The following is a 27,056-nucleotide window of genomic DNA, read 5'->3' on the forward strand; positions in this document are numbered from 1 at the left end:
GGCTCATCGTTGCCCATGAAAGGAAGTTAGGCTAGCGAGCAAGAATTTTAACCAGGTAACTAGGACAAAAAAACTAAAAGCGTGAATTGTATGACAGAGTCATAGACCGTTTCGGCAGCATGAAAGAGAGGAGGATGGCATTGGCATTTCTCTATGTGCACACACACAGACACACACACATATACACACACACAGACACAGACAGAGAAATCAGGACCATGGACAGCCACATCATTTTTAGCTTACGTTGATTTGACTAATCTGATCACTGTATTAGACTCAGGACCATACATAATGGTAGGTAATTTGTAGGTAATTTGATGATGTTGAAATGGTGCTGGAATAGTGGAGGCAGCTCTTGTATTCTTTGCGAATTCTCTGTGGTTCTAAATCAATAGTTGTTAGGTGGTCCGAAAATGTCGGAAACATTAACTTGCTTGACCATGCTGTAGGTTATCTAACTGTTTGTTACATGCAATATGCTTTGTGGACTTCACCGGGCAGATGTTGCTCTCCGGTTTTGTGAAAAAGCACAGGTGTGGTTGAATTTATTCTGCCGCTGTGTCTTCTTATTGTCTCGGCCTTAGGTCTATATATCCCGGTAGCAAGGCATATGAACTAACAGGTTATAGAGCAAACAAAGCAATTATCACAACACATACTGTAGGTTGTCATATGGCTATTTTTTCCAGGCTTGGCTTCCCCAGTGATTTTACCCTCTCACCACTACTGTAATTATATAAGCCTCACAGAATTCTGAGAACAAAAATTTTATTTAATTGGTTACTTTATTAAAGATAGAGGAGGAAAAAATTAAGAAAACTGAAGAATGGTTAGTGGAATTATAGAAAAGATAAGGTAAGGATAAGAATAAAGGAATGCCTCGAAGCATAGAAACACAAAGGACAAGAAAGTAAATGTCACACATAAATGCTCTTAGCTCTGCTTCGAGAGGTTATTGTTTGTGCAAAGATTTGTCCAATGTGAAAATTAATCAGCCCCAGAGTATACAATGTGATCATTGCTTGGCACGACAACATTTCCTTTCTCATTCTGGAATCAAATCGAGGGTTATTGTTGGTAGCTGTCACTCCTCGGATGATGATAGAAAAACCAACAGCATGCAGCCCTGTTATAATCCAGCATGTGTTGTGTTATTCATATTACAGATGGACGTTTGTTTTGTTTGAGCTTTCCTGTTCTACCGCCCATCTATTTATAGGCCAACCCCAGCATGGTGAGGCTGTAAATACTTTGGGCAGACAGAATGAAATGTACATTTGGTAAAAATGAGGAGGAGAGGAGAAGCGGGGAGGGTGTGAGGAGATGCCAGATGAGAGAGAGAGAGAGAGAGAGGAGAGAGAGAGAGAGAGATTAAATCCAAATGAGGAGGAGAGGAGAAGCAGGGAGGGTGTGAGGAGATGCCAGATGAGAGAGAGAGAGACAGAGAGAGGAGAGAGAGAGAGAGAGAGATAGAGAGAGAGATTAAATCCAAATGAGGAAATCCACCACGTCAACAACAAGTCAAAATTTTTCTCAAATTCCCAACCAAATTTTCAAAACTTCAAACGAGAAATTAATACGCACATTATTTATTTATTTGTATTAAAAAAATCAGGGGGTGGGGGGGGGGGGTGGCTACACATCATTTCTATATCATTTCCTCATTGCAATGGGCGGCAATAGCAATCAGTGCTGATGATGAGGTCATGCGGGTGCAGGCTTTGGGTTTAGTTGCGGCACAGGCTCTTAGTGTAAACCCTTTATGATTCTCATCAGGACTTTAATTAATCTACTTCCCACATTTCTAAGCTGTTTACGGATTTTTCCACCGTCGGTATCATACCAACATGGTAGATCAGAGGAGGGGGGAAAACTCCTGGAGAGAAGACATGCATGTGGTCTATGGAGGAAAAAGTCTGTAATCATGAACGGTGTAATCACCAATGTACTGTGGTTGCGAATGTGAACGCCTGGGTGGGATAACATATTTCAGCCTGGTCTCATAGACGAGACGTGACATAGTCAATTTAAATCCAGGACACTCAAATGAACCTTAACCCTTTAACTAACCCTTCCCCTAACCCAAACCGTTTAACCTAACTCCAAAACTTAACTTTAACCCTAACCCTTAACCATATCGCCTAGCCTAGCTAACGTTAGTCACCAAGCTAGAATTTGTACTCTAGGCAAATGTATAGCAACCCAAAGGTTTCAAGATCGAATCTCATCACGGACACCTTTAGCATTTTAGCTAATAACCAACTCCTAAACATAACCCTAACCCCTAAGGTTTTGCAAATCGTAACACATGTTTTTCCAATTTCGTAACATATTATATGTTTTGTAAATTCATAACATTACAAAATGGGTAATGGACATACACAAATTAATACATACACTACCGTTCAAATGTTTGGGGTCACTTAGAAATGCCCTTGTTTTTGAAAGAAAAGCACATTTTTTGTCCATTAAAATAACATCAAATTTATCTGAAGTACAGTGGAGACATTGTTAATCTTGTAAATGACTATTGTAGCTGGAAACAGCAGATTTTCTATGGAATATTTACACAGGCGTACAGAGGCCCATTATCAGCAACCATCACTCCTGTGTTCCAATGGCATGTTGTGTTAGCTAATCCAAGTTTATCATTTTAAAAGGCTAATTGATTATTAGGAAACCCTTTTGCAATTATGTTAGCACAGCTGAAAACTCTTGTGCTAGTTAAAGAAGCAATACCACTGGCCTTCTTTAGACTAGTTGAGTGTCTGGAGCATCAGCATTTGTGGGTTTGATAACAGGCTCAAAATGGCCAGAAACAAAGAACTTTCTTTGAAATTCGTCAGTCTATTCCGGGGCCTCCCACTCCTCTTTCTATTCTGGTTAGAGCCAGTTTGCGCTGTTCTGTGAAGGGAGTAGTACACCGCGTTGTACGAAATCAGTGCCATCACTGATCACTGAGTATTCACACCCCTTGACTTTTTCCAACTTTTCTTGTATTACAGCCTGAATTTAAAATAGATTTTGTGTTACTGGCCAACACCAAATACCCCATAATGTCAAAGTGGAATTATGTTCTTAGACAACTTTCAAATTAAAACATATTCCAAAACATGCGTCCTGTTTGCAATAAAGCCCTAAAGTAAAACTTCAAAAAGTGTTGCAAAGAAATTTATGTCCTGAATACGAAATGTTGTATTTGGAGCAAATCCAACACAACACATTACTGAGTACCACTCTTTGTATTTTCAAGCATGGTGTTGGCTGCATCATGTTATGGGTATGCTTGTCATTGGCAAGGACTAGGGAGTTTTTTTAGGATAGCAATAAACTGAATACAGCTAAGCACAGACAAAATCCTAAAGGAAAACCTGCTTTAGTCTTCTTTCCATCAGACACTGGGCAACAAATTCACCATTCAGCAGGCTAAATATACCTAGACGTTGCTTACCTAGACAACATTGAGTGGCCTAGTTACAGTTTTGACTTAAATTGGCTTGAAAATCTATGTCAAGACATGAAAATGTTTGTCTAGCAATGATCAACAACCAACTTGACTTAGCTTAATAATTTAAAAAACAATAATGTGCAAATATCGTACAATCCAGGTGTGAATTTTTACCCCCCTTTTTCTCCCCAATTTCGTGGTGTCCAATTGTTAGTAGTTACTATCTTGTCTCATCGCTACAACTCCCGTACGGGATCGGGAGAGACGAAGGTTGAAAGCCATGCGTCCTCCGAAACACAACCCAACCAAGCAGCACTGCTTCTTAACACAGCGCGCATCCAACCCGGAAGCCAGCCGCACCAATGTGTTGGAGGAAACACTGTGCACCTGGCAACCCGGTTAGCGTGCACTGGGTGTATATGACTCTGTATATCACTCGGACTGTACAGTCTTGACCTATCTTTCAAGTTAAATACGTTTCTACTAGTCTTTATTAAAGCCTGTAGAAGCATTGCATCTTCTCTCACAAGGGCTCTTGTTCTGAGATTTACATGTAATGAATTCAGACTTGACTTTTACCTCATCAGCATTAATTTGTCCCTGAAGATAAAGTGAGTCATTTTTTTTGCGTAATCATCAGGGAGTCAGTTGAGGGAAATCATTCATAAGAAATTATCAGGAGTGGGATTCTAGATGAGGAGTTAGCTGGAGGAGAATCATGGGACTGAGGCAACACTTCATCACGATTAAAAAAATAAGAGCTAGCTACTTCTCAGAGGAAGTGATGAAACCTAGCTAGGAATGGTAAAACTGAGATCCTGCTTATTTCTAATCCCTTTTTCACCACACACACGCACGCACTACTGTCACATCATGGTCTCTCCTGTGACTCAAGCCAAGGTGACGGATGCTATGGTCCCGTGGTGATGATGTCATCTGTTTCTCCCCTCCAGGAGACACTCCTACCGGACGGGTCAGGACATAGAGAACTGTGGTACGTGTAGAGACTGTGCCTGCATCATATACAGGTATGACATGGCTTTAGAGTGTGTGTGTCTGCACGTGTGTTTTGAGTGTGCATGTGTGCATGTTGAAGCGCATGTTTTAAATAGGGATGTGTGTTTCCTTTATGGTGGAAGTGTGTATTCTATATGCATTTTATGTGTGTCCTACGATAACGTATGGATCACTGTCATTTCGAATCTCGTCCCTATTGACTCGGCAGGATTACGACATCCATGAGGCAGTCTCTGTGATTATCAAGCAATGGCACGCAACACTTAGGATATAGGCTGTTCATCTCACACTTTCAAGTCAAAGGTGTGAAAATTGCTGCAGGTTAGTTCACTGCGGCCAGTGAGGGGAGATTTGGGATGTCGGGCGTTCCACACTCACACACATTCAGTGACACACTCAAATATATTCACTGACACATGAACAAAAATGCAGAAGACTCAAAAGACTAAAACAAGTCACAGATACTGCTTAATCACCCCATTGCTGTTTGAAATTTGAATTGAAATCAATCAATTAACAAACAGGATTTCACAGTTTACAGTAAGATTAATAAAAGGCAGATGAGCACTGGATGATTACTATGAAATGGAAATCCATGTCTCTTAGTTGTAAATATAAAAATCAAGAGAAACAACACAGGAGCAGTGGAAAGGGAGAGAGAGAGAGGGAGAGCGGGAGAGGGAGGGAGGGAAAGGGAGGGAGAGAGAGAGAGAGAGAGAGAGAGAGAGGGGAGAGAAAGAGAAAGAGAGAGAGAGAGAGGGAGAGAGAGAACACTGTAGAAGTTGGGCCTGCCAGGTCCCTGCTAAGATCTAAGAGAAACAGAGGGAGAAGGCAAGAGACTCAATGAAAAGGAATCATTCCGAAACTGAACGCAGCTCCCACATCTGAAAAGGGTATTAAAGAGAAAAGGAAACCTAGAGACTAGCAGTATAGTGAGATGAGCCTGCCTGAGAGAGTGCAGAGAGAGAGAGTACGGATAGAGAGAGAAAGAGAGAGATAGTGAGAGAGAAAGCAAGAGATAGTGAGAGAGAGAAAGAGTATGAAAGATAGTTTGAGAGAGAGAGAGAGAGAGAGAGTGAGAGTGCGGAAGAGCGAGAGTGGGAGAAGAAGAGATAAGTCATGAAGAATTTAGACAGGCATATTATCCTCCCCAGCTAACCCAGGCTGGTCTGGCATTTCTCTATACTAGTTAATGTTAGTGTTACACACGGCCATATTGTTTTCCAGTCAAAAGAACACTTGTCACCATAGTGTCCTGTCTAGGCCGTAGCGTTCACCTCAGCTCAGCTTGACATGTGGATTTCACAGGCTTTAGTGAGGAGGATATTTTCTTTTTTAAGCTTAGTTGAGCCTGGTCTGGCAGAGGATGGAAAGAGATAGAGAAAACGAGAGGTGAGAAAGAAGGAAGAGAAGAAAGACATGAAAGACTCAGGTTCTTGTTCTTCTTATTGCTGATTGATTGAATATCAATACCTTATTATTTTACATTTCAGTTTGTGTGCCAAGTGTTTCAGTAAAGTTCGATCTCTGTAAATGGGTTGGTGTGTTGGATGTTTATCGATTTTGAACGTTAATATGTTTTTTAACTCTCTGTTTTTATCACCGGTTGTGTAACTGTATTAACCCCCCAGCACCACAGACTTCCCACAATCACATCCAAGTCCTGGACGAAAAGCATTCTCAATGGGAGTCTCCATAGTGTTTTTAGTCAAGGACATGGCTTAATCTGTGTCAGGGAAACGGGCCCATAATGTTTGACCTTTTACAGTAACAGAACCTAACATACTGTATCCTCATGAAAAGATATGTCCATGGTTACCATTTCTCATATCACACTCATCTATACCCTTTGAAGACCAACATTTCCCTCCATAGAATCAGAATACAGCGCCACCCTCTGTCTCACTCTCCTTCACATGCTCCTACGTGCCAATGCATTCCCTTCAATGGCTCATATTGTGCAATCTATCCCATACTTTATTACAGCTCTAAGGCGTATCTTACGGATCTTAATTTGACCTATATTGTCCCAGAATAATAATAATTTGAACGTTTTAATTTCAATATTGCTTTATTGGTGATTAGGCTATTAGCTGGCCAAAAGTAGGCTACATGAAAATTGCAATGCTGTTCACATAACCCTGTGTTACATTTATGCAAATCACAAAGCTCAACTGCATTTCCTGCAGTACAGAAAAATGATCCGTAACAAAAGAGTGATCAAATTAAGATTCTATACCTGTATATCTAGTCAGATATTTTCTCTTTATGCAGCTCAATGCTGCACCCTCGAAACCAGCAGACAAAATGTTGTCATAAAAGACGTCAGACTGATATCATTGCAACAGTTTTGCCCATTGGGAATGGCTCCAAGGGAAATGTTTGTCAGTAGGCTTAATATACAGACATAAACCTTCGCTCTTCAGTTCCATCCGAATATTTCCTTTTAAAACAAGCCTTACTTGAAAATGCTAATGAAAAACTTTAAGCAATGCAAATGTAAACATGATTGCACTAAAATGTAACATAGTTACAAATTGCGTTGCAGCTCGCCAAATAAATGCTCCATTTGTTTCCAGTTTTTTCCTCTAAAGCTGGTATCTGTAAAAGTAGAGGAACGCTTGTATCTGATGTTATTTATCCAGCACCCGTGGCGCATTAACTGCATATTAATATGCAAATATCATTGTGAGGCGTGCAGGAACGTTAATTAGGGAGCAGCGTTTGGAATATAAAAGTCCTCCCTATTATGCATTTTGCTAATGGCATATTTATGGAACAAAGCTTGAGTTCTAACAGGGAACTCTTTTGCTTGGAGCCCTATAAGGTTTACAGGGACAGCAGTCTAATCAGATCACTGGCCAAACCTCTGTCTCTTCCTCACAAGATATTGTTTAATGATGCACCTTTCTTGAGGAAGCCGATAGGGCCCTAGACAATGATGAATTAGTTTAATGCATGGAGAAAAAAATGAAGCCACTCTGTGGATGATGAGTTTTGAATTACTTTGAGTGGCTCCTAAGAGTTTATGGTTTTGCGAGGACGATCCTTCATATCGTACTCGGTGAACTGCAGATAAGCGCTATAGAATGGCTGCTGAGGGTGCATTTTTCCTCATGTGTTGCTCGCGTGGTTATCATTCAGCGGTGCTCATATACTGTTTGATAGCAATGGCTTTCATTCATGTTTGATGCCCATCCCATGTGAACCTTTGACCTCAAATTAGTCTCAAATGATTTGGAGCTTGTCGACAAAACCATCACCCCCCCTTCGAAGTTTAGAGTGTCTTGCAAATGCAGAAGAGTCTCGGCTGGGTCTGCAGGGCAAAGGAGGGAGTAGAGGGGAGAGTAGAGGATTGAGTCACTGGAGCAAGTGTGAACTCGTAATGATCCGTCTCGTGGGTTTGAGATGAACCTCCCCTGACAGCGCCTACCAACTCATCGTTCTCCTTCTCTCCACACACACACACATCATGACTCAGCACTTTCCCGCAACAGAACTCCACTGACACAACACTGGTTGACAGGACTGGACTCTCACACACTACACTGTCCTCTGACTGACTATGCATCAGAGGAGAGGAGAGGAGAGGAAAGGAAAGGAAAGGAGAGGAAAGGAGAAGAGACCTGGGCGAGGCAGAGGACTAGCGAGACTGCATGTTGGAAGAAGAAGAGGTGACTCTCCCTGCATCTCAATGTCTCTTTCACTCTCTCTCCTCTCTCTCTTTTTCTGCTGCTTTTTCTATCTTTTTTTCTCATCTCCTGACTGCGGTGTGCCACGGTGAAATATTAATCTGCTTTAAATATTCATCAATGTGTTAAAATATTTTTAAAATGATAATAGAGTTAAAGGGACAAAACGGCTCTCCTCAGGACTCATCTGGTCGGTGTCTGAAAGGTCCGTGCCAGAGGGCTGGACTGGACTGGGCTGGGCTGGACTGGGCTGGACTGGACTGGGCTGGACTGGGCTGGACTGGGCTGTCCTTGCGACTGAGCATGCTACGCTGTCTGCATGTTAAAAAACCTTGGGATGACAGGAATTGATAGACTTTAACGGAATTAAATGCATTTTTTAAAAGGACATGACTCACTCAAACCATCAAGGTCCCAGTTCCTTGCCAGTTCCTGTGCTGTAAGTATTAGCAAAAGGGCACACTGCGCACTGTGCGGGGGTTAAAAGATCAAATGGGTACATTCCCTCGAAAAAGATCCAGTTTGTGAGTGTGTGTGTCTGTGTGTGTTTGAGACCAGTGCAAAGTGTAGAATCTAGTAGAAACCAAGCACAGCATCTCTTTCTTGCACTCAAGGGACATCAGCTGTGGTGAAAGAGTCCCCTATCCAGTGGCAGCCCCACCTGTTTAAAAAATAATAATAACAATACAAAAGTTGGCCAGTTTTACATGTAATTCCAGCATTTATTTGTGTCACATATCAGTTTAGCAAACAATGTAAAAAAATATTTTTAAAATCCTTGAGTTATTAAAGCAGCATAAAAACATGGTATTTTTCATTGAGTAAGGCAGCTCCATAATGCAGCTGTTTCAGAATAGCACAGTGCTTTCTGTGGTGGAGTGCCAGCCAGTGAAAGCACAGAGCGTACTCTGGTTATGCTGTGATTGGCTCAGGGTTCTGTCACTCATGGGGACACTACATCACCGCTGAATCTATGGGAGAACTAAGCAGTTCAAGTCCACCTGGGGTGTTAACATGGATTGACAGTAGAAATGCCTGTCCAAGAAGGCTCAAGGTCATTGGCCACAGATAAAATGATGTCAATTCATGTTATATCTCCCGTAGCTTTGATTGGACTGATCATGTCAATATCATGAGTCTCGGTGCTCTTGGACCATTTTACATAAACATTGCAAAACAAGTCGGATATTGCAAATTCAACAATGTGGAAGGAAGTAGTGGCTTACTGTCTCAAAACATGAAAATTGTGCATCACAAGTAGACAACGCTTTTAAACTGGGGAAATCAAACGTTGTGGATCAGCTAGTCGCCACAGACAGACAAGCCGTGACCTTCACAACCAACAGACGGAGGAGAGTAGGTACAGTACGTGCTTGCCAGAACCATAGTGTGCATTAAATTGTGTGGATGAAAAAATAGGCAAATAGGCTACATCAGTCTCAGCTTGCTCATGTCTTATTCGAAATGACGGCTTGCCTCTTATCCACTCCTCCTCCCATTATACCATTGTTATATTTCTTATATGGCTATCACATTAGTATCTTATTCATCATTTAGGTCATGTTAGAATGATGCATATCATTGTTTTGCTTACTTTGTGTATTATAATCACCTCATGTGCTTTTCTACACGAGGAGGGATAATGTTGTTGGGTCTGTAACCAGCTTCGCCAGTGACAGTCACTTCCCATTAAAAAAATACAAATACAAAAAATGTTCAGTAATAGACACATGTAATTCCAGTTGATATTGCAAGGGTTGTTTTGTTTGCTTAATGTGCTGTCTGTGCGTCGATATGTTGTCTGTAAAAGTGGATCCTCGTGATTGTATTTTCCTTGCTTTTTAGACCACATGATACAATATGTCAAACAGTAGGCTAAACCTCTGAGTCCACGTCTCGCTCTCGCTCTCCCTCCCTCCATCTCTCTCTCTCTCTTTCTCTGTGTTGTGACTTAAAGAAGAGTAAAGTTCAGGCCTCAACATCTGGTTGAATTTATCTGAACATCTCTCTGAATTCCTGTCGCTGAATGAATAGGTCTATCTCGTCGCAGTTCGTTTGCTTGCACTTATACTTAGAGCTGTTATTGATATAAGAATAAACATTGTGAATTTGCTGAACATAAATGTAATAATGTTTGTGTCTTGTTCAAAAGTGAACTCATGTTGGCATTCATTATTATTGAAGGAGAATGTGGTTCTTATCAAGTAACACAAATCCACAAGGAGCCAGTAAAAAATGTGTTTAATTAAGCAAATCAGCCATATCAGCTATGGTTTTTAAAAAGCGAGTAAATGTGGTTGAATGAGCTGTTTCTCTGCTAAACGAGGCTCCGACAGGAGTAGGGGTGGTAAGGATTCACTCCATGGTGCTGAAATGAAAGCTCCACTGTTGGCACAGCTTTATGTAGGCCCTAACAGTTTGTGGGCACGGTTTGTCACCATTATAGTGCAATTAATGTATTGTTTATGTTGTGTAGTGGCTTCGCTGGCATGCATCTAAAAAGAAAAAATGCTGAGTTTGCCCCATCAAGATTTACATTCTAAAATCACCACTGTAAGTTTCACTCCTCTTGTGACATTCATAATGTGCTTCTGGCTGGCGGCAGAGCTCCAGAGACCCAGAATGCTACCATCGTCCCGGGTTTTGGGTTCACGTCTGCTTTCATTGGCATCTCCCTCACTTCCTCAATGCGGAGCCCAAGCCATAGCAGGGATTGGCAACTACATGAAGACATTTTTCTGTGAAAAGGGATGGCTCATTGGATGTGACAGCTGGGTATTTTCACGGATTGATCCTCAGAAATATGTTTTTTGACAGACATCAGGCATGACCGCCTCCTCTATTAGATTGGCTGTGTCACTTTCCCCTCCCATCTCTCTGCTCCGCAGAATATCAATGCATTTCACACCTAAAGAGGGATGAGGGATGATGGGGGAAAGCTTGGTGCATACTCAGAGGAAGGGGAAGGGGAAAAGAGGAGAGGGGAAAGGAGGAGAGGAGAGGGAAGAAGAGAAGAGGAGGAGAGAGGAAGGGAAGGGAGGAAGGGAAGGGAGGAAGGCTGAAGGGAGGCCACAGAAGGTGAGAGGAAGGGAAGGGAGGAAGGCTGAAGGTAGGCCACAGAAGGAGAGAGGAATGGAAGGGAGGAAGGAAGGCTGAAGGAAGGAAGGCTGAAGGGAGGAAGGCTGAAGGGAGGAAGGCTGAAGGTAGGCCACAGAAGGAGAGAGGAAGGGAAGGGAGGAAGGCTGAAGGGAGGAAGGCTGAAGGGAGGAAGGCTGAAGGTAGGCCACAGAAGGAGAGAGGAAGGGAAGGGAGTAAGGCTGAAGGGAGGAAGGCTGAAGGTAGGCCACAGAAGGAGAGAGGAAGGCTGAAGGGAGGAAGGCTGAAGGGAGGAAGGCTGAAGGGAGGCCACAGAAGGAGAGAGGAAAGGAAGGGAGGAAGGCTGAAGGTAGGCCACAGAAGGAGAGAGGAAGGGAAGGGAGGAAGGCTGAAGGGAGGAAGGCTGAAGGTAGGCCACAGAAGGAGAGAGGAAGGGAAGGGAGGAAGGCTGAAGGGAGGAAGGCTGAAGGGAGGAAGGCTGAAGGTAGGCCACAGAAGGAGAGAGGAAGGGAAGGGAGGAAGGCTGAAGGGAGGAAGGCTGAAGGGAGGAAGGCTGAAGGTAGGCCACAGAAGGAGAGAGGAAGGGAAGGGAGGAAGGCTGAAAGGAGGAAGGCTGAAGGGAGGAAGGCTGAAGGTAGGCCACAGAAGGAGAGAGGAAGGGAAGGGAGTAAGGCTGAAGGGAGGAAGGCTGAAGGTAGGCCACAGAAGGAGAGAGGAAGGCTGAAGGGAGGAAGGCTGAAGGTAGGCCACAGAAGGAGAGAGGAATGGAAGGGAGGAAGGAAGGCTGAAGGAAGGAAGGCTGAAGGAAGGAAGGCTGAAGGGAGGAAGGCTGAAGGTAGGCCACAGAAGGAGAGAGGAAGGGAAGGGAGGAAGGCTGAAGGGAGGAAGGCTGAAGGGAGGAAGGCTGAAGGTAGGCCACAGAAGGAGAGAGGAAGGGAAGGGAGTAAGGCTGAAGGGAGGAAGGCTGAAGGTAGGCCACAGAAGGAGAGGAAGGCTGAAGGGAGGAAGGCTGAAGGGAGGAAGGCTGAAGGGAGGCCACAGAAGGAGAGAGGAAAGGAAGGGAGGAAGGCTGAAGGTAGGCCACAGAAGGAGAGAGGAAGGGAAGGGAGGAAGGCTGAAGGGAGGAAGGCTGAAGGGAGGAAGGCTGAAGGGAGGAAGGCTGAAGGGAGGAAGGCTGAAGGGAGGGGAGGAAGGCTGAAGGTAGGCCACAGAAGGAGAGAGGAAGGGAAGGGAGGAAGGCTGAAGGGAGGAAGGCTGAAGGGAGGAAGGCTGAAGGTAGGCCACAGAAGGAGAGAGGAAGGGAAGGGAGGAAGGCTGAAGGGAGGAAGGCTGAAGGTAGGCCACAGAAGGAGAGAGGAAGGGGGAAGGAGGGAGGAGGAAGGCTGAAGGGAGGAAGGCTGAAGGGAGGAAGGCTGAAGGTAGGCCACAGAAGGAGAGAGGAAGGGAAGGGAGGAAGGCTGAAGGGAGGAAGGCTGAAGGGAGGAAGGCTGAAGGGAGGAAGGCTGAAGGTAGGCCACAGAAGGAGAGAGGAAGGGAAGGGAGGAAGGCTGAAGGGAGGAAGGCTGAAGGGAGGAAGGCTGAAGGGAGGAAGGCTGAAGGTAGGCCACAGAAGGAGAGAGGAAGGGAAGGGAGGAAGGCTGAAGGGAGGAAGGCTGAAGGTACTGCGTGGGTGGATTATTTACCGGTTTGTTTTCCACCTTGACAACTGAATGAATTAGAACAAAATATTTCCCTATGTCCTGACAAATCAAAACCTGCTTTACAATACAACAGCAGAACAGCCACTATATCCTTCGTCTTCTAGTCTCCTCTGTTATGCCTTACAAACACTTACTGACTTCTGACCAAGATTAACTTTCTGTGTGACTACATCTCTGGAAGGAAGTCTTCTCACACGATGCAAACCCTAAAGTCATTCATTAAACATTGACGACAACGACGGTACCTGAAATGATCGTAAAAGGTTGTGGAAAGCCCTGGTAGAGTAGGAAATCACATCAGGCTCCTACAAATGAGCGAGAGAGCGAGAGAGTGCATGTATGTGTATGTGTGTGTGTCAGTGGAGGCTCCTCAGAAGAGGAAGGGAGGACCATCCTTCTCAGTGAATTTCATACAAATAAAAATAGTAAAACGTAAAAAAAGTGATCCTTTTTAACTATACTAAATATATCCACATCACCAAATAATTTATTAAAACACAATGTTTTGCAATGAAGGTCTACAGTAGCCTCAACAGCACTCTGTAGGGTAGCACCATGGTGTACCGGAGGACAACTAGCTTCTGTCCACCTCTGGGTACATTGACTTCAATGCAAAACCTAGTAGGCTCATGATTCTCAGACTTACATAGTAATTAAAATGTAGAGAGAGAAAGACAATAGTTGAACAGTTTGGAACAAATTAATTTCTTTAAAAAATGGAAAAATGAGAGCGATTTCAAAATTTCACTTACTTACAGTAGCTAGCAAATGCAGCTGGCTAGTTTTGCCAACTCAAACACCCAGCTCAAACAGAGGGATGCTATGTTAGCTTTCTGACTATGACTATCCAACACTGGAATGGAACTCTTCCTAGTCAAGGTAAGCTTTTGGTTTTCCTAATTTATTGACATGGGGCCACCAGTGGGCTGGTGGTAAGCTAAACTGCCTACTGACTGCTTAGTGTGCTGCATGATTGTAGCGGATTTGGCTTGGAAAGGTTTTGTTTTTGCCTGGTCACAGACAGCTGATGTGTTGTACATTGAAGTCCAGAAGTGGAGGGAAAAGGTGAGCAAAGGCGAGTCCTATGTACTGTGGCTCCGTTGGTAGAGTATGGTGCTTGCAGTGCTAGGGTTGTGGGTTTGATTCCCACAGGGGACCAGTACAAAGAAAATATACTATGCACTAAGTACTCTCTGGATAGGAGTGTCTGCTCAATGACTAAAATGTAGGAGAGAGTGGAAATGTGAGAAGGACTAGGAAGTGGCTGCTAGGAAAGTGAACTCTGTTTATGTGTATTCATTCTGTTGAAAAATGTTTTGCAAATGGAACAAAACGGGGATAAACATACCTGAATTTGTCCAATAGAAACTCTTGTTTGCAACTGTTGGACTAATGATTACACCGTATCAGCTAGATGCAGGCAAGACTGTGCAAGGCGGTATTGAATGTGTCACTGTCTCTCCATATGTCACTGTCTGCCACCTCAAATCTTTCTCTTGACCTGTGTGCACCTACGTTGTAAACTTTCATTAATTGGCTAGGTTGTAGCAACCTCATGTTGGGTAGAGGGAAAATAAGAGTATCATGTAGCAACCTAAACCTATTGATGTTACATTAAACTGGGTGAATGGAATATGAATGACAGTCATCCAGTATGCTGTAATAGAAATAAGGCCAAGCTCATAAAAAAAAGAATCTGTCTCCCTCATCTTAAATAGCACCGACCTCCAATGGTGTGTGTGTGGTGGTTGTGTAAGAAAGAGAAGAACAGAAAGAGTAAAGCGTTAAACGATGGACGTGGACGTGTGCATTCTGCAGAACTAGATGAGTAGGAATCATGTTTTTCTAAAGAGGGATTTGTCCGATTCTTTACGCCGACCTTTCGCTAAATACCCTGTCAGTGTATCTGAGTTAGGGGCCTGCAGATGAGGTGGACAATGGAGTAGATGGTGTGTGTGTTTGTAAAGGGCAGGGTCGGTAGTGCGCTGTGCTCCTGATGCAATCCATCTTTCCTTCAGGGGCAGCCAGGCCATGGAGCAACAGGCGGCTCACAGGGGAGAGGTGGAAGAAACCCTGTGGGTTCGATTCCCATTTGGATGAAATAGCACAGGGATATGATGCTCAGCCAGCATGATCTGGCTCTTCTCTCAGCGAGTTCCACATTATAATTGAGCTACACACACCTTCAAGTGAACATAATAGGATACAATAATGCACACTGTGACATAATGTAATGGCACATGTTGTTATTGCTGTAAACCAGGGATCCATAAAGGACATTAATTTAACAGTGTACTCCATTGAGATTTAAAAATATATTTGTTGTAAAGTATGTGTGTATGTGACTGCAGGTGTTTATGTGTGTGTGTGTGTGTGTGTGTGTGTGTGTGTGTGTGTGTGTGTGTGTGTGTGTGTGTGTGTGTGTGTGTGTGTGTGTGTGTGTGTGTGTGTGTGTGTGTGTGTGTGTGTGTGTGTGTGTGTGTGTGTGTGTGTGTGTGTGTGAGAGAGAGAGAGATAAGGAATGATAGAGAACCCTTGTTTATGCTGTCTTTGGCAATAATCACAGATACTGCTCATGCCAATATTGATGCCAGATGGTATCCATCCGTGTCATGCCATCATGTCTTTGAAACAGGGAAGAGAGTGCCGTACATAACAAGAATAAACTGCCTAATGTGGCTGTGTAATATAAATACTAATCACACTCATATCACACCCACAGCTAAATTAGCCAAGCTAAACCGCTTACATTCGCACAATCCCCAATCTGCTGAAATAGGTTGTCTCTTAATGTAAGAGGATGAATCTGCTATTTGGATGCAATATAAGAAGGATCCCACAGACGTCAGTTCAATGTCTTGTTTTGATAAGAATATATGATATATGATAAGTACATTTATTTTTTAGGTTAAAAAAAAACACAAAATGCCCATTGGGTGATTACTTTTTTGAAAATCCAATCAGTTTTCCATGTTGAGTGAACTTCATCAAATAGATGTTTTGGGTTGAAATGACGTGGAAACAATGTTGAATCAACCAGTGAGATGGTTCTATTTGTCCATTAATGTTAAACTAGCAGATTGACTCAATATCATATATTCTAATTTACAGAAACGTCTGTAAATGTTAAAGTATTTTGGTTAATAATTCTAAAACCAAAAAAGTTACAGACAAAAACTGTTTGTTTGCTTCAGCTGACCTAAAGTATTTTTATGGTGGTAGAAGTCTGGGAGAGACTAAATATAAAAAGGAAAGGGAAATTTAACCCAACCCCTCTGAAGTAAGAATAGGTCTGATTGCTTTAGGTTAATTATAAAAGTGTAATTTCATATCACTGCACTGTTCCTTTTACAAATCCATATTGCACCTAATGGGACTGCACCAGTAGTTCTCACCTAATGGACTGCACCAGTAGTTCTGTTTGGACTGCACCAGTAGTTCTCACCTAATGGGACTGCACCAGTAGTTCTTTTAATGGACTGCACCAGTAGTTCTCACCTAATGGACTGCACCAGTAGTTCTCACCTAATGGGACTGCACCAGTAGTTCTCACCTAATGGACTGCACCAGTAGAATGGACTGCACCAGGTTCTCACCTAATGGAAAGGTAGTTCTCACCTAAAGGGACTGCACCAGTAGTTCTCACCTAATGGACTGCACCAAGTTCTAATGGGTTAGTTCTCACCAACAGTAGTTCTCACCTAATGGACTGCACCATTCACCATGGACTGACCTAATGACTGCACCAGTAGTTTTCACCTAATGGACTGCACCAGTATTTAATGGACTGCACCAAGTTTTCCCTAATGGACTGCACCAGAAGTTTTCACCTAATGGACTGCACCAGTAGTTCTCACCTAATGGACTGCACCAGTAGTTCTCACCTAATGGACTGCACCAGTAGTTCTCACCTAATGGACTGCACCAGTAGTTCTCACCTAATGGACTGCACCAGTAGTTCTCACCTAATGGACTGCACCAGTAGTTCTCAATGGACTGCACCAGTAGTTCTCACCTAATGGACTGCACCAGTAGTTCTCACCTAATGGACTGCACCAGTAGTTCTCACCTAATGGACTGCACCAGTAGTTCTCACCTAATGGACTGCACCAGTAGTTCTCACCTAATGGACTGCACCAGTAGTTCTCACCTAATGGACTGCACCAGTAGTTCTCACCTAATGGACTGCACCAGTAGTTCTCACCTAATGGTAGTTCTCACCTAATGGACTGCACCAGTAGTTCTCACCTAATGGGACTGCACCAGTAGTTCTCACCTAATGGACTGCACCAGTAGTTCTCACCTAATGGACTGCACCAGTAGTTCTCACCTAATGGACTGCACCAGTAGTTCTCACCTAATGGACTGCACCAGTAGTTCTCACCTAATGGACTGCACCAGTAGTTCTCACCTAATGGGACTGCACCAGTAGTTCTCACCTAATGGACTGCACCAGTAGTTCTCACCTAATGGACTGCACCCAGTAGTTCTCACCTAATGGACTGCACCAGTAGTTCTCACCTAATGGACTGCACCAGTAGTTCTCACCTAATGGACTGCACCAGTAGTTCTCACCTAATGGACTGCACCAGTAGTTCTCACCTAATGGACTGCACCAGTAGCACTGCACCAGTAGTTCTCACCTATGGGTTCTCACCTAATGGACTGCACCAGTAGTTCTCACCAGTAATGGACTGCACCAGTAGTTCTCACCTAATGGACTGCACCAGTAGTTCTCACCTAATGGACTGCACCAGTAGTTCTCACCTAATGGACTCAGTAGTTCTCACCTAATGGACTGCACCTGTTCTCACCTAATGGACTGCACCAGTAGTTCTCACCTAATGGACTGCACCAGTAGTTCTCACCTAATGGACTGCACCAGTAGTTCTCACCTAATGGACTGCACCAGTAGTTCTCTAATGGACTGCACCAGTAGTTCTCACCTAATGGTTCTCACTAATGGACTGCACCAGTAGTTCTCACCTAATGGACTGCACCAGTAGTTCTCACCTAATGGACTGCACCAGTAGTTCTCACCTAATGGACTGCACCAGTTCTCACCTAGTTAGTTCTCACCTAATGGACTGCACCAGTAGTTCTCACCTAATGGACTGCACCAGTAGTTCTCACCTAATGGACTGCACAGTAGTTCTCACCTAATGGACTGCACCAGTAGTTCTCACCTAATGGACTGCACCAGTAGTTCTCACCTAATGGACTGCACCAGTAGTTCTCACCTAATGGACTGCACCAGTAGTTCTCACCTAATGGACTGCACCAGTAGTTCTCACCTAATGGGACTGTTCTCACCCAGTAGTTCTCACCTAATGGACTAGCACCTAATGGACTAGTTCTCACCTAATGGACTGCACCAGTAGTTCTCTAATGGGACTAATAGTTCTCACCTAATGGACTGCACCAGTAGTAATGGACTGCACCAGTAGTTCTCACCTAATGGACTGCACCAGTAGTTCTCACCTAATGGACTGCACCAGTAGTTCTCACCTAATGGGATGCACCAGAGTTCTCACCTAATGGACTGCACCAGTAGTTCTCACCTAATGGACTGCACCATAGTTCTCACCTGCACCATGGGACTGCACCAGTAGTTCTCACCTAATGGACTGCACCAGTAGTTCTCACCTAATGGACTGCACCAGTAGTTCTCACCTAATGGACTGCACCAGTAGTTCTCACCTAATGGGACAGTAGTTCTCACCTAATGGACTGCACCAGTAGTTCTCACCTAATGGACTGCACCAGTAGTTCTCACCTAATGGGGACTAGTTCTCACCTAATGGACTGCACCAGTAGTTCTCACCTAATGGACTGACTAGCACCAGTAGTTCTCACCTAATGGACTGCACCAGTAGTTCTCACCTAATGGACTGCACCAGTAGTTTCTCACCTAATGGACTGCACCAGTAGTTCTCACCTAATGGACTGCACCAGTAGTTCTCACCTAATGGACTGCACCAGTAGTTCAGTAGTTCTCACCTAATGGACTGCACCAGTAGTTCTCACCTAATGGACTGCACCAGTAGTTCTCACCTAATGCACCAGGACTAATGGACTGCACCAGTAGTTCTCACCTAATGGACTGCACCAGTAGTTCTAATCACCAGTAGTTCTCACCTAATGGACTGCACCAGAGTTCTCACCTAATGGACTGCACCATAGTTCTCACCTAATGGACTGCACCCATAGTTCTCACCTAATGGGACTGCACCAGTAGTTCTCACCTAATGGACTGCATTGCACCAGTAGTTCTCACCTAATGGACTGCACCAGTAGTTCTCACCTAATGGACTGCACCAGTAGTTCTCACCTAATTAGTTCTCACCTAAAGTTCTCACCTAATGGGACTGCACCAGTAGTTCTCACCTAATGGACTGCACCAGTAGTTCTCACCTAATGGACTGCACCAGTAGTTCTCACCTAATGGACTGCACCAGTAGTTCTCACCTAATGGACTGCACCAGTAGTTCTCACCTAATGGACTGCACCAGTAGTTCTCACCTAATGGACTGCACCAGTAGTTCTCACCTAATGCACCAGTAGTTCTCACCTGCACCAGTAGTTCTCACCTAATGGACTGCACCAGTAGTTCTCACCTAATGGACTGCACCAGTAGTTCTCACCTAATGGACTGCACCAGTAGTTCTCACCTAATGGACTGCACCAGTAGTTCTCACCTTGCACCAGTAGTTCTCACCTAATGGGACTGCACCAGTAGTTCTCACTAATGGACTGCACCAGTAGTTCTCACCTAATGGACTGCACCAGTAGTTCTCACCTAATGGGACTGCACCAGTAGTTCTCACCTAATGGACTGCACCAGTAGTTTCTCACCTAATGGGACTGCACCAGTAGTTCTCACCTAATGGGACTGCACCAGTAGTTCTCACCATGGGACTGCACCAGTAGTTCTCACTAATGGGTAGTTCTCACCTAATGGGACTGCACCAGTAGTTCTCACCTAATGGGACTGCACCAGTAGACTGCACCAGTAGTTCCAGTAGTTCTCACCTAATGGGACAGTAGTTCTCACCTAAGTAGTTCTCACCTAATGGACTGCACCAGTAGTTCTCACCTAATGGGACTGCACCAGTAGTTCTCACCTAATGGACTGCACCAGTAGTTCTCACCTAATGGACTGCACCAGTAGTTCTCACCTAATGGGACTGCACCATTAGTTCTCAGCATTCATTCCTTCTTCCATCCCTTCTATAGAGCACCATTAAGAAAACGTTGTGGTCAGGTTGATATGCCTGGCCTCTGCTGTCGGTGACCGCCATCCTCCATCAGTCGCCCGAGGATGTCAAGTTTTGTGGAGCATTAAGTGTGTTCCTGCCCATTCCTCTCAGCCTGTTCCCTATTTCCTGCCTCTCTGCACACCCCTCCCCTACCCTCCCCTTCCACCACTCTCTCGCTCCACTCCTCAACCATATTTTTGCCACTCCCCTTGGGATCATCTTAACCTTCACAGTCCGAAAATGTAAAAAGACTAAAAAACAAACGAAAAGAGTAAGCTCAACGTGGTTGCTATGCGTGTGTTCATGTGTGAGTGAATGGGAGAGACAGTTGGAGAGATGCTAAGTGATATTTACCTCTCTCTCTTTCTCTCTTTCTCTCTCTCTCTTCCCCATCCCTCCATTCCTCCAGTAAGGCGACTGTCACACCTCTCCCCCTGAAATATCATCTGTATCCATCCACCCATTCCTCCTTTCTTTCTTTCTTTCTTTCTTCCATCCATCCATCCATCAGTCCCTTTCGTTCCAGCAGCTATCAGTCAATAGCTCAACAGCGCAGCAGTTAGTCTCAGGACAAACAAAGGCAGTATCCAGCCATCCATCACCTCAACTCGCTTTTTAATCCACCATCACTGAGTAGCCAAACTACCTGTTTTAAAGAGCACGTACACATACAAGCATACACACAGGCATTTTTGCATTTATCTCTGTGTGTGTGTGCACTTTAGTATATTAGGATCCTATGATGCAGCTGGATTAAAGCTATATACTGAAAGTGCACCCCCTCTCGCTTAGTTCTACTACTAAATGTCAGTTTGAAAGGTTATATTTAAAGTGGAACTGACAGTGGTTTAGCAACATGAAATCGTATTCAAACCTGTTCATGTACACCCCCAGGAAAAATCTGACAATTTAAAAAAAACATTTTCTGACAAGCAAGCACTTAGATATGGTCAGTTTCACTTTTTTCATAAATCCATAGAATGTTTGGGAATGACGTATAGTAAGGCATTTGTGAAAATTCTATAGCAATATAGAGTGGGAAAGTAACGTGCATTTGGACAATTGATATACACTGCAGTAAATCAAATCTAATAAAAACATCTGTCTTGTCCAGGACCGGAGTCTACTCAGACCGGTGCGCCATAGCCAATCAGAGCTAAAGTAGGCCTATATGTACAGTATATAAGCCATTTGCCACATATGCCTGCCATTCACTTTGAACTGGACTGTGTGTTTTATAGGCAGTAGCAACAGCATGACTTTAGATCATTAAAACGCATTTGCCAAAAGCCACAAAACACACCTGAATGGATTTCTGTAAATACCACAGGATAGAGAGAGTTCTCTTACATTTGAGAACTTCACAGTCCTATTGATCAAACAACCATGAAAAGTTAGGCTCTCTGTCCCTCATTTGCCTATGCACATCAACAATAACAAGATCAACTAATGCTAGCCAGAGCGAGATGAGCTTAAATCTAATGAGGGAAGATGGTGCCGAAGAACATGGCTGACGTTTTACATTCTCCCAACCAATTGTGCAATTTTGTTATTTTTTTGCGTGTTGTTTAACTTATTTTTAAACTTATTGTGTACATAATGTTGCTGCTACCGGCTCTTATGACCGAAAACTTCTGGACATCAGAAAAGAGATTATTCAGCGCCGACTGAAATAAACTTTTTCCTTTAACGAGTCCAATGAGAAGGATATACTGCTTTCACTGGAACAGTCCCAGATCCACGCCTTTTGCGTGAAGAAAATACGCCGGAAAAGGGGACGCAGATCAGGGATCCTGCTGAGAAGCCAGAGGCGAGCAAATAAAAATCCAATGCCTTCCATTCTCCTTGCTAACGTGCAATCGTTAGAAAATAAAAAGTGAGGACCTACTATGAAGATTATCCTACCAAACGGGACATTAAAAACTGTAACATCTTATGTTTCACCGAAGCATGGCTGAATGAAGAAACGGACAATATAGAGCTGGTGGGATTTTTCATGCACCGGCAGAACAGAGACGCTACCTCTGGTAAGATGAGGGGTGGGGGTGTGTGTCTTTTTGTCAATAACAACTGGTGCGCGGTGTCTAACAATAAAGAAGTCTCTAGGTATTGCTCGCCTGAGGTAGAGTACCTTACGATAAGCTGTCGACCACACTATCTGTCAAGTTCTGACCTTAGTTCCTTTGTGATGTCTTTGTTTTAGTATCGTCAGGGCGTGAGTTGGGTGGGCAGTCTATGTTATTTTTTCTATGACTTGGTATTTCTGTTTGGCCTGGTATGGTTCTCAATCAGAGGCAGCTGTCAATTATTGTCCCTGATTGAGAAACATACTTAGGCAGCCTGTTTTCACCCTTGAGTTGTGGGTGATTATTTTCTGTTCTGAGTTTTTCTTCAACGTACAGGACTGTTTGTTTGTCTTCCCCCCCCCCTCCCCAGTGTTCAGTTGTTTCATTAAAGAATATGAACACTTACCACGATACGCATTGGTCCTCCTCTTATTCCACCCACGACAGTCTAGCCAGACACCTAGGTATTTGTAGTTGTCCACATAATCTAAGTCAGAACTGTCCAGAATAGTGATGCTCGACGGGCGGTTGGGTAGCGATCGGTTGAAGAGCATGCATTTCATTTTACTAGCATTTAAGAGCAGTTGGAGGCCACCGAAGGAGTATTGTATGGCACTGAAGCTCGTCTGGAGGTTTGTTAGCACAGTGTTCAAAGAAAGGCCAGATGTATACAGAATGGTGTCGTCTGCGTAGAGGTGGATCAAAGAATCACGTGCATCAAGAGCGACATCATTGATATATACAGAGAAAAGAGTCTGCCCGAGAATTGAACCCTGTGGCACCCCCAAAGAGACTGCCAGAGGTCTGGACAACAGGCCCTCCGATTTGACACACTGAACTCTATCTGAGAAGTAGTTTGTGAAACAGGTGAAGCAGTCATTAGAGAAACCAAGACTGTTGAGTCTGCCGATAAGAATGCATTGATTAACAGAGTCGAAAGCCTTGGCCAGGACTGCTGCACAGTACTGTCTTTTATTGATGGTGGTTATGATATTGTTTAGGACCTTGAGTGTGGCTGAAATGCACCCGTGACCAGCTCGGAAACAGGATTGCATAGCGGGGAAGGTACGGTGGGATTTGAAATGATCGGTGATCTGTTTGTTCACTTGGCTTTCGAAGGCTTTAGAGAGGCAGTGCAGGATGGATGTAGATCTGTAACAGTTTGGGTCTAGAGTGTCTCCCCCTTTGAAGAGGGGGATGACCGCAGCCGCTTTTCAATCTTTAGGAATCTCATACAAAAGAGAGGTTGAACAGACTAGTAGTGGGGATGCAACAATGGCGTCTGATACTTTTAGGAAGAGAGGGTCCAGATTGTCTAGCCCAGTTGATTTTTAGGGATCCAGATTTTGCCACTCTTTCAGAACATCAGCTGTCTGGATTTGGGTGAAGGAGAAGCGTGGGGAGAGGGGGCTTGGGCCAGTTGCTGCAAGGGGTGCAGAGCTGTTGGCCGGTGTTGGGTTAGCCAGGTGGAAAGCATGGCCAGCCGTAGAGAAATGCTTTTTGAAATTCTCGATAATCGTGGATTTATCGGTGGTGACAGTGTTTCCTAGTCTCAGTGTAGTGGGCAGCTGGGATTAGGTGCTCTTATTCTCCATGGACTTTACAGTGTCCAAAAACTTTTTGTAATTTGTGCTGCAGGATGCAAATTTCTGTTTGAAAAAGCTAGCCTTGGCTTTCCTTACTGGCTATGTATATTGGTGCCCGACTTCCCTGAAAAGTTGCATATCATGGGGACTCTTCAATTCTAGTGCAGTACGCCACAGGATGTTTTTGTGCTGGTCAAAGGCAGTCAAGTCTGGAGTGAACCAAGGGCTATATCTGTCCTTAGTTCTACATTTTTTTGAACGGGTTATGCTTATTTAAGATGTTGAGGAAAGCACTTTTAAGGAACAACCAGGCATCCTCTACTTACGGATGAGGTCAATATCATTCCAGAATACCCTGGCCAAGTCGATTAGAAAGGCCTGCTTGCAGAAGTGTTTTCGGGAGCGTTTGACAGTGATGAGGGGTGGTTGTTTGACCGTGGACCCATAACAGACGCAGGCAATCAAATCAAATCAAATTTATTTATATAGCCCTTCGTACATCAGCTGATATCTCAAAGTGCTGTACAGAAACCCAGCCTAAAACCCCAAACAGCAAGCAATGCAGGTGTAGAAGCACGGTGGCTAGGAAAAACTCCCTAGAAAGGCCAAAACCTAGGAAGAAACCTAGAGAGGAACCAGACTATGTGGGGTGGCCAGTCCTCTTCTGGCTGTGCCGGGTGGAGATTATAACAGAACATGGCCAAGATGTTCAAATGTTCATAAATGACCAGCATGGTCGAATAATAATAAGGCAGAACAGTTGAAATTGGAGCAGCAGCACGGCCAGGTGGACTGGGGACAGCAAGGAGTCATGATGTCAGGTAGTCCTGGGGCATGGTCCTAGGGCTCAGGTCCTCCGAGAGAGAAAAAGAAAGAGAGAATTAGAGAGAGCACATGTGGGGTGGCCAGTCCTCTTTTGGCTGTGCCGGGTGGAGATTATAACAAAACATGGCCAAGATGTTCAAATGTTCATAAATGACCAGCATGGTCGAATAATAATAAGGCAGAAGAGTTGAAACTGGAGCAGCAGCACGGCCAGGTGGACTGGGGACAGCAAGGAGTCATCATGTCAGATAGTCCTGGGGCATGGTCCTAGGCTCAGGTCCTCCGAGAGAGAGAAAGAAAGAGAGAAGGAGATAATTAGAGAATGCACACTTAGATTCACACAGGACACCGAATAGGACAGGAGAAGTACTCCAGATATATCAAACTGACCCTAGCCCCCCGACACATAAACTACTGCAGCATAAATACTGGAGGCTGAGACAGGAGGGGTCAGGAGACACTGTGGACCCATCCAAGGACACCCCCGGACATGGCCAAACAGGAAGGATATAACCCCACCCACTTTGCCAAAGCACAGCCCCCACACCACTGCAATGAGGCAGTGATCGCTGAGATCCTGGTTGAAAACAGCAGAGGTGTATTTAGAGAGTCCATTTAGAGGGCCCATGAAGGTGCCCATGTTTACGGATTTGGGGTTGTACCTGGTAGGTTCCTTGAAAATTTGTGTGGGATTGAGGGCATCTAGCTGAGATTGTTGGACGGCCGGGGTGTTAAGCATATCCCAATTTAGGTCACCAAGCAGTACAAACTCTGATGAAAGATGGGGGGCAATCAATTCACATATGGTGCCCAGGGCACAGCTAGGAGCTGGTAGGGGGTCTATAACAAGTGGCAACAGTGAGGGACTTACTTCTGGATCTCGAACTGTTTGTGCATAGACCTGGATAGCATGACAGAACTCTGCAGGCTTTTGCTTTATTGTTTTATTTGAAAGGATATGGCCCGATATAATTCCCACTTATGTACATAGGATATACAGTGCCTTGCGAAAGTATTCGGCCCCCTTGAACTTTGCGACCTTTTGCCACATTTCAGGCTTCAAACATAAAGATATAAAACTGTATTTTTTTGTGAAGAATCAACAAGAAGTGGGACACAATCATGAAGTGGAACGACATTTATTGGATATTTCAAACTTTTTTAACAAATCAAAAACTGAAAAATTGGGCGTGCAAAATTATTCAGCCCCTTTACTTTCAGTGCAGCAAACTCTCTCCAGAAGTTCAGTGAGGATCTCTGAATGATCCAATGTTGACCTAAATGACTAATGATGATAAATACAATCCACCTGTGTGTAATCAAGTCTCCGTATAAATTCACCTGCACTGTGATAGTCTCAGAGGTCCGTTAAAAACGCAGAGAGCATCATGAAGAACAAGGAACACACCAGGCAGGTCCGAGATACTGTTGTGAAGAAGTTTAAAGCCGGATTTGGATACAAAAAGATTTCCCAAGCTTTAAATATCCCAAGGAGCACTGTGCAAGCGATAATATTGAAATGGAAGGAGTATCAGACCACTGCAAATCTCCCAAGACCTGGCCGTCCCTCTAAACTTTCAGCTCATACAAGGAGAAGACTGATCAGAGATGCAGCCAAGAGGCCCATGATCACTCTGGATGAACTGCAGAGATCTACAGCTGAGGTGGTAGACTCTGTCCATAGGACAACAATCAGTCGTATATTGCACAAATCTGGCCTTTATGGAAGAGTGGCAAGAAGGAAGCCATTTCTTAAAGATATCCATAAAAAATGTTGTTTAAAGTTTGCCACAAGCCACCTGGGAGACACACCAAACGTGGTAGAAGGTGCTCTGGTCAGATGAAACCAAAATTGAACTTTTTGGCAACAATGCAAAACGTTATGTTTGGCGTAAAAGCAACACACCATCCCCACTGTCAAACATGGTGGTGGCAGCATCATGGTTTGGGCCTGCTTTTCTTCAGCAGGGACAGGGAAGATGGTTAAAATTGATGGGAAGATGGATGGAGCCAAATACAGGACCATTCTGGAAGAAAACCTGATGGAGTCTGCAAAAGACCTGAGACTGGGACGGAGATTTGTCTTCCAACAAGACAATGATCCAAAACATAAAGCAAAATCTACAATGGAATGGTTCAAAAATAAACATATCCAGGTGTTAGAATGACCAAGTCAAAGTCCAGACCTGAATCCATTCGAGAATCTGTGGAAAGAACTGAAAACTGCTGTTCACAAATGCTCTCCATCCAACCTCACTGAGCTCGAGCTGTTTTGCAAGGAGGAATGGGAAAAATGTCAGTCTCTCGATGTGCAAAACTGATAGAGACATACCCCAAGCGACTTACAGCTGTAATCGCAGCAAA

The 27,056-nt window shown here is 44.1% G+C and overlaps 1 protein-coding gene across 1 annotated transcript in view; it reads left to right on the top strand.

Annotated features, from left to right (window-relative positions):
• Positions 1-27,056, top strand: part of LOC135548201 (uncharacterized) — a 38,453-nt gene that overhangs the window by 1,997 nt on the left and 9,400 nt on the right. The window contains exon 2 of the mRNA XM_064977551.1: positions 4,405-4,479. Coding sequence (XP_064833623.1) covers positions 4,405-4,479 — 75 coding nt within the window. The remainder of the gene's footprint in view (positions 1-4,404; positions 4,480-27,056) is intronic.

This window comes from Oncorhynchus masou, chromosome 11 (genome assembly GCF_036934945.1).
Source record: "Oncorhynchus masou masou isolate Uvic2021 chromosome 11, UVic_Omas_1.1, whole genome shotgun sequence".
Lineage (NCBI taxonomy): Eukaryota > Metazoa > Chordata > Actinopteri > Salmoniformes > Salmonidae > Oncorhynchus > Oncorhynchus masou.